The sequence below is a fragment of the Polypterus senegalus genome, chromosome 1, assembly GCF_016835505.1.
Source record: "Polypterus senegalus isolate Bchr_013 chromosome 1, ASM1683550v1, whole genome shotgun sequence".
NCBI lineage: Eukaryota > Metazoa > Chordata > Cladistia > Polypteriformes > Polypteridae > Polypterus > Polypterus senegalus.
The window spans coordinates 48,221,951-48,235,285 of record NC_053154.1 but is presented as its reverse complement, the minus strand read 5'-3'; the positions used below and the strand labels follow the sequence as shown (position 1 = coordinate 48,235,285).

General features: G+C 38.2%; 1 protein-coding gene across 1 annotated transcript in view; it reads left to right on the top strand.

Moving 5' to 3' along the window:
* The first annotated feature begins 1,033 nt into the window (after positions 1 to 1,033).
* The window catches only part of zgc:153993 (uncharacterized protein LOC767645 homolog), a 38,244-nt gene continuing 25,942 nt past the window's right edge, over positions 1,034 to 13,335 (top strand). The window contains exon 1 of the mRNA XM_039748766.1: positions 1,034 to 1,342. Coding sequence (XP_039604700.1) covers positions 1,294 to 1,342 — 49 coding nt within the window. The 5' untranslated portion in view covers positions 1,034 to 1,293. The remainder of the gene's footprint in view (positions 1,343 to 13,335) is intronic.

Here is a 13,335-nt window from a genome sequence, read left to right as displayed (position 1 = left end):
TCGGTATGTAAATTAAGAAGTCTATTTTGTTTTTATGGATGGCTGTTGTCAAAAATGCATAGCAATGTAAGAGCAAGTGGGGGTGTTGACATATAAATGTAAAATGCTCTCAATTGAAAGAGGTGTTCCCCCTGATTAAGTGCCCGCGAGATTTTGGTGCATGGTGGTGCGCATGTGCAAGTAAACGATTTTTTTTAATAAAAGGAGACTGAGTGACTGGTGTATTTTTACCCTGGCCAAGAAGTTTCAGAGAGTGTTGTTATTCTTCCGACGTCAGTGTATTACCCAAGCGTACGCTGTTAATAATTTTCTTGCCATCGCAAGGACATTTAGTCTACATGTCAACATACCCTGTTTGATTCTGCCCCTGATCACAGCTCTTCAAATTTATATAGCCTAGATAGACGATCACACCGCTTTAGTGACATCTCCGTTCCCATTGTTTAAAGTTCAAATATCATATCCAGCCTCTTCGATTATTCCATGTAAGATTTCGCGCAAAACTCCTTAAGAGGGGGTGCCTGGACTTCCATCTGTATACCAGACGAGTACGGAAATGTTTCGGGAAGGGCGCTAACCACTCAGGTGATTTTATTCAGCGTTTAAAGAATAGGTGGGTGATAAACTAAACGGGTCTTTTGTTTCGATGTCTTTGTATTCCTATATAACCTGCGGCTAATGAATATTGCGGTATATTAAGTTACAAGTCGACGTACATCTCTGAGATAATAAGCAAGAGAGACATTGTCTTCTTCGTTAAAAATTTCATTCACCTTTAAAAAAAAAAAACTTTTTTGTATGCGTGTCTTTTAAATCGTGCGTATTTCCATTACGTCATTTTAAAATTGTTTACCACTATTACAAATAGTCCTACAGTACGCATTATTTAAGGTGTCGCATATCCAAGAGCACAAAGGTCGGGCAGGCTACCTTGTGGAGGAGGAGGGATGAGCGTCATGCGGTAGTAATTACCGAGGGCGGGGCCCTGCGACATCATCGATGTCAAAATCGGCAGTGTGGAGAAATTTACCTGCGCCCAGGTGAGTTTGATCACGCCCACTCCAGCAGCCCACGGCGACGCCGCTGCCGCCGCTCATGAGATTCCAGTTGGGTTCCCATGGTGTCTGTGCTATCCGGGCCTCTTGGTATTGAAAAGTAAAGCAATGTGTGTGTTTGGTCGACGGAATACAAAGTGAAACGGACTTGCTGGATATTCAATTGGATTCCTTCACGCCTGAGGTTTGACAGTTCGCCTCTGTAAACGTAAGGCGTGCTTGTCAGCGAGTGAGTAGAATGGCATATTCAGCCCCGGAAGATGAGTGTGGATGTTCTTGTGCTGAAGGTGAGTTGCGGACATTTATTTTTCTTTTCTTAAAAACAGTAACCAACTGTAAACTTCAGGAGACCCTTGACTTCTTTTCAATTTTGTATTGACACATTTCGTAGAAATTGTGTCAATAAAAACATAGCCTACATTCGGTATAGTTGTCTCCGACACAGGAATGTTTCTGTTGTAATGGCAGTACTTCCCAGAAATGACATTAAAGGGTGGATGTAGTTTCATTTTCTGGAAAAGCATCTGGACCAATAAGACAGGCAGAAATTACTTGCCATTATGTCACTGTGTATAGATCTGTGCACAAAAAAACATTTCTATTGAATGTTTTATAGGTTGTGGAACATCTGAGCACATTTGTAATCTTTAGCAGTATTCTTATCCAATTTTTGGATGGCAGGTATATCCACGTATACGGATTTGGATTTTCTCCCTTGCCAGAGTCATATTTTCTTTTCATTCATCTATTTTTGATACATAATGTTTCCAGTGCAGGTTAGTGAAACAACAAAGCTTTTCCTGGCATGAGGTGCTCAAATAACAGGTGCCAATGTGACAGTCCATTTTATGGCACAAATTCACGAAGTCAAGAACACAGTTCGCCCGTGTTTTTCATCCTGTCTGGTGTGGAAATCAAAAGCCAATTCACACCTGCAAACTATCTAGAATTTTGCCATGTTCAATGTGCTTCTTGACTTTTGTTTGGCTAGCTAACATATACTTACATGACTTTATCTTCTTGAACTGTGTAATCCTTTCGAATTGTTTGGTATGAGTCAGGATTTTTATTTTTGTAAAGGTTTCAAAAAAGCAGTGGATTCCGAAGAGCAGATATTAGTGAAAATGGTAATGACAGACATTAATACTTTTCATATCCTGGCTGGCAGCGTGGTTTGGAGATTATGGCTTGAGACTTTAAATAACACTCATGACCCTTCAGTCCATGTCTGTGGCTCCCTTTGCGACCCTGACAGACCCGTTGCCCAGACCAAATCTTCAGGTGGGCTTTGCATTTCTGGGGGCAGGTACTAGTCAGTTTTCAATTTTAAATAAAATAAACCCTATTTTACTATTTCAATAAAGCATTGGCGGAGATGCTGATGTGGTAATCAATTAAGTGCTAGGTGATTTGTAACGAGAGGTCTGAGCCACTTTGAGCCACATCAACAGAGCAGAGCTCTCAGTCAAGACGTCATACAACTGAGTTAACAGCCAAGGCCACCAAAATAATAATCAATCAGGACAATAAATGCATTTTTGGCTTAATATGTATTAATCTGATTATTCAGACTATAAAAGTACACCCTCAACATCAGAATAGTGCATCACCAAGCCAGACAGCTCATCTGTATAAAGCAAAAAGAGACAATGCGGTGGCTGCAGAACTCACACCCACACACAGCAAAGCAATGCAAAGTAAAAATTTGTCCAGCAGGAGGTCCGTCGGTATTTGTTCAACACAATATGGTTAGGATTGTCTGTGCCCATGTCATCCACAGTGGTTGAACGTGGCATATGTGTTTTGGGCCAGCTCTGTTTGGTGCCTTCATGTTAGTCAGGCTTCACCCACTCCTCACCACCCCTAGTTAGATGAAACAATTGTCTCCACACACCAGGATGACCAAGGGTGACATGGGGGACCCAGGACTGTCTTAATAGCATCACAGGCCCCTGGGCAAAGTAGTGCGCTGGGGCCCCTGTTTTGATAGCAAAACGGAAACACACATAGGCATCAGAAACATCATGGGCACCTGGCTGCTAGTGCCAGTTGTGCCCATTTATTATGACGGACCTGCATTAAACTATTCGGAGTCCGTGTGCTGCATTGTTAAGTTTGATCAACCCTCAGTTATGAATATAAGTCATTTAGGGTGGATCTTAATCTGGGTTTGCACATTGGTAACTTTGGACATAAGCAGAACCTCCTGCCAAAGGCAATGCTGAGTTACTCTCCACGCTAAATAACTGCTTGGTATGATTTTGTCAGACTCGCTAGAAGAGCGCCTGTCAAAAGAAAAAGAAAAATCCCCTATTCAGTTCTTTGTGTGTGAATGTAAAAGTATGCTTGTACATATTTATACGAAAAAGTGTTTTTTTGTTCTTCCTTAAAAAATCATTAATGTTTGGGCCTATCAGTCTGATTGGACTGGCATAGCCCCCTGATCCCGCCAACAGCGCCATGTTCGGACTCTGATCTAGTCACTTAAGCTGCCTATTCTTAAGCTGTAAAAAACTTAAGTAAACACTTTTTTTGTATCCTTTTTAAGTATTCCTAAATAAAGACAAATGACAAATCTTCTCTCTATATAAAAAGATTAGGAAAACTTGTGACATTTTCATGTGATTTTTTTTTATTTCATGCAATGCTCATTTTTCTTCAAAACTGTACGTCATATAGTATACATCTATACATCATTTTTTTGTCTTCATTAGAATACAGCAATGATACTCTCATGTCAGATACAACCAATTTTATGAGCAAATGCACAAACAAAATACCTTATATACATCCATTCCACGAAGAACAGTAGTATTTCAGTTGTGTGTTATCAGTCGTCAAATAAGGCCTAAGGCCTATGTAATGGTACATGCTTACAGATTGTAAAACTGCATAAACATTCAATTGCTGACAAAATTATGAGTGGTGGTTGTGCAGGAAAGGTCGCATTCTTTCTACATGTTAAGTTAGATACTGGTGATACTTCAGCAAGTAGATTACCATTCATTTTGCATGGACAACAATTTCCAATAGTTTTAGAATTTGCTATAACTAAATCTCAGGGCCAGAGTTTTGACTGTGTTGGAATATACCCATGGACTGTGGATCAAGGGGAGCACAACCCCCCCAGTACACAATAATTTATCATTAGTGTCTGCTCAACAAAAGTAACCTGCCCTTTTGTAAAAGAATAGCCTGTCAGAAAGTACAGTCTTGTGGTTTCACAAACAATACAAATTTGCATTGATGTTTTAAAAGATAAAACTCCCCCTGACCAATTTTTTTTTTTTTTGTCTTCTTCAAAATACAGAAACCTGTAAACAAGAAGTAATATTAGGGAAGAGGTTCCATCACAGGCTCAGAGTAACTCAAATGTCAGACTGGCAGCAAGAAAATGCTGTGTTAGATCAAGCCCAGAACGTGTCCAAAATGTGTGCTAAGATTTAAACATCCACAAACTGCTACTTAGAAGTACAAAAAAAAAAATGAAACCACAATGGATAGTATTGTCAAGTGTTGATTAAGCATTTTGGGTGTAAATCCTGCACTTGGTCGTTGTCCGTTTGGAGTTGGCATGTTCTCCTTATCTATGCAGGTTTTTCCTAGGCATACTTTTTTTTTTTTTTTCTTCAACAGCCCCAAACACATGCATGTTATGTTAATTGACAATTCCAAATTGGCCCCTTTATAAGTGTGAGTTTGGCTGTGTGTGTGTGTGTGAGTGAGTGGACTCCACGATGACCTGCTGTCTTATCCAGGGCTGAGTTCTACCTTTTTCCCAGTGCTACTCAGATAGGCTTAACTGGATGAAGTGGGTTTGATAATGTTATGTTGGCAATTAAAAAAAATGGGGAGTGGTCTCCCCCAGACTTTCTTGTATGCTCAGATATGGGGGTGGATATTTGAGGAGTAAATCACAAGACAATGATTATATTTTTATATTATTTTTATAATCTGACTCTTCAGCGGCATGATTAAAAGGTCAAGTACCACTTCCTGTTAGCAGAAATAGCCCAAACGTTGATAGAAATGTATGTTTTATACCTAGTACTTGTATGCAAAATTTGGTTGACCTAAGTGAAAGCGTACTCAGGTTATCATGAGTTTACATACACGCACACAGACCTAATTCCAGAAGTGGTATTTTTGGACTCGGGGAGGTCTAAAACATCGAGATTCATCAAAATCTCTAAATGGACTTTTTAAAGTATTCCAATACTTTCCCCATACTTCGTATACGAGAAAGTCGGGGAGGTCTAAAATGTCAATTTATCAAAATCTCAATATCGAATTTTTAGATGAATACAATACTTTCCCTATACTTTTATATACGAGAAAGTAAAAAAGAAACTGTTCCCATGTTTGAAGTTGCCTTCATAATGGAGAGTGTACTATAAAGGCTGGGTATCATATTGCTTTTGTGTGTTTTTTTTCTCTTTAGGATATTTACATTTGTGAATTGTACGCTTTCCAGATAAAACAATCCAGCAATGGCCTTTACACATGATAAAACATATTTAATTTAATCCTTCGATTTTCTGTTTGTGATCAGCATGTCCTTTTCTTTTTAAACCTCTTGTTTAAAGTATTGAAAGCTTAGGGATTTTGGTATTTGTGCATATTTGTTTGGCCTTTGCGCTTCATTTTAAAAATGCAAAGTCTGCATCTTTTTTTTTTTTTGGTCTTGCTTTCCATGTACAGGGTGGTCCAGATCTAATTTATGCAGATCCAGATTGTCTGGATGATTTTGATTTTTGCAGCAACGATTCCAGTTCAGCGCGAAGACGATTCTTGATGTTGTCAGTTCGCACACTTCTTGATGGTCCAGGATTTTTCGGGTGATTTTCTATGTAATAAACTTAATAAGTTATAGCGTAATGAAAATTGCGTAATTAGATCTGGGCCACCGTATAGGTTCATTTCCTACCATGGCAACACTATGACACTGAATTGTATTAAGTTGCTATGACATGTTTTTAACTTTGTTGGTTTTGTATAAGTTTGTGAAAACTTGCGTGTAGTCAGATTAAAAATATCTTCTCATAAAGCTCTAATGTGAGCTAAACATCTCAAAGTTTTGATGTATAGAAAGATAAAACTCTGCTGGACTAGTGCTCAAAAAAGACTGTTCTAGATCTTGGTGAGGGACTTTTTGGATTTCTGTTAATTAATCTCTAACTTTAGAGTCTAGGGAGGCAGGTCCTTCAGTGTTATGGCCCCTTAACTCTGGAACTCGCTTCTTCAGTCTCTCAGAGATTGCTCGACTTTCTCCACCTTTAAATCTCAACTCAAAACTTTCCTCTTTGATGAAGCAACCTTGGGTTTGTGAAAGGTGAGATAGATAGATAGATAGATACTTTATTAATCCCAAGGGGAAATTCACATAATCCAGCAGCAGTATACTGATACAAAGAAACAATATTAAATTAAATAGTAATAAAAATGAAAAAAAAAATAAAAAAGCAGACAATAACTTTGAGTAATGTTAGCATTTACTCCCCCGGGTGGAATTGAAGAGTCGCATAGTGTGGGGGAGGAACGATCTCCTCAGTCTGTCAGTGGAGCAGGACGGTGACAAAAGTCTGTCACTGAAGCTGCTCCTCTGCCTGGAGATGACACTGTTAAGTGGATGCAGTGGATTCTTCATGATTGACAGGAGTTTGCTTAATGCCTGTCTCTCTGCCACAGATGTTAAACTGTCTAACTTTACTCCTACAATAGAGCCTGCCTTCTTAACAAGTTTGTCCAGGCGTGAGGCCTCTTTCATCTTTATGCTGCCACCCCAGCACACCATCGTGTAGAAGAGGGCACTCGCCACAACCGTCTGGTAGAACATCTGCAGCATCTTACTGCAGATGTTGAAGGATGCCAAGCTTCTCAGAAAGTATAGTCTGCTCTGTCCTTTCTTACACAGAGCATCACTATTGGCAGTCCAGTCCAATTTGTCATCGAGCTGCACACCCAGATATTTATAGGTCTGCACCCGCTGCACACAGTCACCTCTGATGATCATGAGGGGCCTAGGCCTCCTAAAATCCACCACCAGCTCCTTGGTCTTGCTGGTGTTAAGATGTAATTGGTTTGAGTCGCACCATTTAAACAAAGTCTTTGATTAGCTTCCTGTACTCCTCCTCCTGCCCACTCCTGATGCAGCCCACAATAGCAGCGTCTTCAGTGAACTTTTGCACGTGGCAGGACTCCGAGTCATATTGGAAGTCTGATGTATATAGATTGAACAGGACTGGAGAAAGTACAGTCCCCTGCGGCGTCCCTGTATTGCTGAACACAATGTCAGACCTGCTGATGCTCTAGGTGCTAAATTAATCCAGATTATATATATATATATATATATATATATATATATATATATATATATATATATATATATATATATATTCACTAAGGCAAGACAACCATGGAAAGAACGCCGGAAGGGGCGTGGATTCACTAAGCCGCCAACAAGTAAGACACCTATGGTGCACGCAGGAAGGAGCCACGCCGGAGGTGAATCTCCATATGCAGCGTGTGAAACAGTTTGCGAGGGGTATCCCATGGGATCCTTAAAACAATTCTTTACAACTGAGGTTAAAACACAATGAAGTAAGCAGTCTTTAAAAACCGAGTTTTCGGTTATGACGCACGACCGCATGCACCATAGCAAACTGTTTTATACGCTACATATAGCAATTCGCATCCGCGACAAACATGCGTCTTCTTAGATGCTCCTGCAGGAACACGGAAAGTCTACGTGAGTCACAGATGCATCTGGACTGTGCAAAGATGACAAAGACTCAAGTGACGAGTTGGAGGTGGGCACATGAGCGATGGTGGTCCGCCAGTTTTCAGTCACGGACGATCGTGTGTTGGTTCGTTCCGTGCATTGTTACAATGTTGCTTTTCTTGCTGATTTGTTACATTACTGATTTTTCCAATGTTAATTTTCTACCTGTGCTTAGAGATCATTAAAAAAACGGCCTGATCATGCGGCTTATGGTACGCCGCGGGTTAGCTAGTTATTATTATTATTATTTATTATTCTTTAATCCTTCTGTCTAGCTTGTGGTCATATATGTAGACATTTAGCTATGACTATGATTTCTGTAAATGCATTTGTAAATAATTAGGGATGCAATTAAATAAAGTAAACTGGCAGTAAGGTTTATTTGGCAGCCAATTTGTATTTAAGATGGAAGAAAAAAATGGCTTATGGGGTAGTAGTATGATTCTTCAGCTATCTGAGGGTAAAAGCACAGATGATGTCATGTACAGAGGTGCACACCCTCGTCTGTTTTTAGTACAAGCGTTCAGTGTATGTGGTTGTAAAATTCTCTTGAATTTTTTCTTTCCCTTTACATAGTGGTCTCACTGATCTTTTCATTTCTGCCTGTCTGTGTGATTTCTGTCCATGAATTTATGCACATTTGGCTGTGTCTGTGTACTTTTCGATTGTGTTGGTGCAAGTAGCGACTCATTTTTTTTCACGCAACTGTTTCTCTAGTGAGCCCGTATTTTCTTCTCTAGAACGTGCACAGTTAATACACACAGGACCGCTTGGTCACAAAATCCTGGAGGCATGCATTTTCCGAAGTCAGAATCCGTGCACCCTGATTGTTGACAACATTTATATTACGTGGACCCTTGCAGCAATGCGGACACGTCAAGTATATACAGGACGAGGACAGGGGCTTCTTCCAATGTCTGTTTAGGCAAGCAGAAAAGCCTGATGGAGTGTTTTTTTTCCTGCCCTTAATAATTTTGAAGTTTTATTCTTGTAAACCATTATAATGTATTTTTATATTTCCTGCTCTTCAAAATTCATGTTGGTTAAGATATTGAAGTGTCCTACATCATTGCAAAAATTATATTTATTTGAAATATTTAAACTGAATAGTAGTGAAATTGGTCTGGCACCTTTCGATTAACAAATTTACAAGTAAAATAATTACCTTATTTTTTTTGTTTTATTTTTTCTATGAAATCATCATTTCTGGTAAAACCAACCTGTTGGTTTCACTTTTGTTAGACTGTTAAGATTTACTTTGGGCTTGGCCCATGGGACCCGTCAAATGCTAAGAATAAGTGAATTTATGAGAACAATTTCCAGTGTACATACGAGAGTTTAGTTAGTACAGTAACCATGTCTGAAAGACCAATGTGGTTGTTGAGCTGTTTTATCATTTTACAGTAAACAAGTTAAAATGTCAATTCATTTAGTGTTTTTGAAAAGTGTTTTGTAAAACTGTATAATCAAGAAAAGAGAGAGAATATTCAGACATTGTTGTGGCAGCTTGATTAATGCTTACATAGCATGGTGTTTATCAGGAAAATTCCAATTGTCCGAGTCAGCTAAGTCATACAGTATGAGAGTTTTGAGACTGTAGTACCGTTGTGACATAATGCAGAAACTCAGGATACCAGGTAAATGAATTCTAGCCATGGTTAGGTTTTCTGTAAAGCACAAAGCTCCAGTAAGACCGAAGTCTTGAGTTGCCCTTTAGTAGCTGGACACAGAGTATGGTTCACTTCTATTGTTTTTTTTTCTTATAAATCTCATTTTAATTTCCTTGGCTTCTCCACTCCCTGTGTGGCTTCAAAATGCTCCCTGAATAATGATATGATTCAGCTCAGACTAAGAAATTAAGGTGTTCAGATAGCTTTATAAAGGCTTATTACATTTTTAAAACACCTGAAACTCCTTTAACTATGCTATGATAGGGTGTTTTTTGGAAATCAAAAATAATATATAAAGTAATTTTAACTGGTAATACAGACACTGGCTGAGTCCGAATATGAAATGAAACTTTGTGTTTTAGTGACATCTTTAACATTAGTTGCATATCTATAGATACATTTCTGGCTACAAGTAAATTCAGATGAATTTGATTAACTTATTCATGTATATCACTTTAACCTGGTAACTTTCAACTTATGAAGCTTTAATGGAGATCAACATTTTTGCAGTGTCTTGGGAAAATTAAAAGAGGAAGAAAATGGGAAATAATAGAATGTATACATTTTATGGCAGTTGTGACATAAGTATAATAAGGTAAGACCATATAAAGTAACATTAAGAGAACAAAAAAGCAACAGACTGAATAAATATGAGAAAATGGGTTACTTTCTGATAAGCAGTTTGTTGAATAACCGGTGTGAGTAACACTGGACTAAGTAACAATTAAAATCAATAACAAAGAGAACTTGAAGAAATTGTAAATGAAAGAAACAGGAAGCATGGTTTACATAAAATGGGCTAAGAAATAAATCCATTTAATGTATGGACACACATTAAATGAGTCAACATAAAAGAAAAGGGGCAGAACTAGAAAATAAAATGCTAAGTACATTTTGTTAAAAAACAAATCTCTGTAAAGCTATCCACACAATATACTGCAGATGTCATTAGCCTTATGGACTTTGTTTAATTTAGCCTGTGTTTAATTCCTTACTGTATGCACTAAATAATTTTATTGAAATATTGTATACTTGCTTGTTTTGGAGAAAGCAAACCATTAAGTGGCATGTAGGAGGTGAGTGGGGAAGGGAGAGGCAATAATGACAATTATAACGTTAAGGGACTCTGGTAACGTGCACCATTAGAATGTGTTGTAACATTTATTTAATTAAATCTTTTAATTACTTGATCTGTTAATTCATCAGTAGTACGATTTGTTAAATACTGTTTTCTGCAATGAAATTAAGTAATATGGGCACAAATAAGTATATGTGGTGATTAAGAAGAAGTATTTCTCATTTAGAAAAATCATAATAATCAAAATGTGCATTTAAGAATAATTGTACAGATATACAATTTGTAAAGAAAGTCTATTTGCTACTGTTGTATGCTCAGGGGTGTATTGAAAAATTTAACCGGAGGATCATCTGTCTACTATATAATAAAATGCAAAGGCGAGTGCGCGTGTGTGTGTGTGCGTGTGCGTGTGCGTGTGTGTGATCTTCCTCCAAGCAATGTGATTGGTCACTTGGGTGATTTTGCCCAGAGGGGACTGGGCGGTCTCTTGGTCTGGAATCCCTACAGATTTTATTTTTTTTCTCCAGCCTCTGGAGTTTTTTTTTTTTTTCTGTCCACCCTGGCCATTGGACCTTACTTATTCTATGTTAATTAATGTTGACTTATTTTTATTTTTTATTGTGTCTTCTATTTTTCTATTCTTCATTTTGTAAAGCACTTTGAGCTACATTCTTTTTTGTATGAAAATGTGGTATATAAATAAATGTTGTTGTTGTTGTCAGTTTGGCCTTGGTGATGTGACCAAATAAGGAAGGGCAAGTGTAAGACACACAAGGAGAAATAAAGATTTAGGTGGCACTGTGAGAGTCTCCTTCAAAAATGGGGAGTATAAAAGCGAACAGGCAGCAAAGGTACTTTGAAAATAATGACTAATTCTGAGAAGCAGGCTTTATAAGAACTCCTTTGAGTGCCGGTCTTGAAAGGTTCTGATAAACGAGGATACCGAAGAAAGGCACTGAAGGTACATGTAAGGCAAGAAATATCTAATATTTTAAAATGTATTCTGTTACCTGTCCTCGACTGGTTATTTGGCTGGTTTTCTAATAAACTGAAAAATATAGCTTCTTTGACAAACTAGGAGTATAACCATGAAATGGATTAAATCGTACTTAAGCTGGCTGAAATGTAGCCTTATTGCTTGAAACTTTTATTTATTTTCATCCATTTTTGGCACTGGCACTTTGTACTAAGAAAAACTGCATTGCCTCTAAATGGCTTAAGCCTCTTTCACAATAAACAGAAGGATGGGAGCATCCATATAATACTCTAGAGAATTTCAACATTTTGGTTTTGCCAGATTAGTTTGGATGATGCCATTCTCTATCCAGTTTCAACTTGTGGGTGGTTGGAACTTATCCCAGTTGCACTGGTTGCAAGGCACAAGACCATTTATCACAGGACCTACTCACACAGGGCCTGTTTTGAATCATCCATTTTAGGAATTTTTGAAGATTATTAATCAGTAACATGGCCACCCAGTGGGATGCCATAATAAAGATTTGAAAAAGATGTTTTAACTTGGTTAATTAATCATCAGTTTTGCCTTCAGCAATGCTGGTAATTAATCAGATACTGTAATTTGGCAAGGCTCCTACTTTATTTATCTTTACCTTTCTCTGTTGTAGGACATTAGACTCCAGCCTTTAGGCTTGTATAAAGGGAATTGAGGCACACTTGTTAACAGAATAATAAAATTTATTGATAAACATAAGAATTAAAGACCTATGATAAATGCATATATATTGACATGTAAGACTGGATGCAGACATGCTAGACACACAAACATATAACATATACAGTATGCTGGTTGTTTACTGGTATTTAGAATTACAAATAATACATTTTATTTACATAGTGTCTTTCTTATGTTCTACTTTATCTTGACACAGATAAATAGATTTACGATTCCAAGTTTTTATGGATGATGTCCGATATTGTGTGGAGTTGTTGCTTTGTTGTTGCTCCAGGTTCAAGTGAAGGATTCTTCATGTGTTGGAGTGCACTCTTTCTCTTTGCTGCCTGATCCTTCTCAGTGCTGTGCTGTTGTTTCCTCAGCTTGCCTTCTGCTGTCTTTTGTCACTTCATAGGAAAAAGGCTTTACTCATTCTGGTAAAAGAGTTTAGATGCTGAAGTTCCCTTCTTGAAGCAACAGCTGTTCCTAAGCAGACAGGACTCTGTGCTTATCTTTGCAGATTACTGTAGATCTCGGCTGTTGGAAAAAGAATAGCTTGTCGGCTCCAGCTCTTCAGACAAGAGGCTCATAGCTTTTCAGTTCAGAGATCAGGATTCAGATTTTTTTAGTCATTCTGGAGTTTCCCATCCCTAAAGGAATCCCAGGGAGGGTGCCCAGAGAGAATCCCTGGCAAGATGAGAGAAGTTCATTCTCTTGTCTCCTCTAATTTACTTTGAGAAACAAGGTGCATGTGGTTTTAAAGGAAGGTTTAACCTTCTCCTGTTTGGATTAAAGGCACTTCCAGTTACAACATCAGTGTCTTTTATTAGGTGGGTTCTTCTGTCCATCCTAGTGGTCTTCCCATGAATTATAGGTCTTTGTATTTGCTTGACTCCATTTTGCACCTTTTGGCTGAAGAGAAATGCAGAGCTCTGGAGAGGTGGCAGTGACACCTTTGTTATCGGATGAATTCCTGGTACAGGCTAGAGTTCAGTCACTTAGCTTGGAATGCAAGTTGGGGGTTTTGTGCAGCTGGATGCCTGCATTCCTGTTAAATCTGCTTTCTTAACAGGACTGGT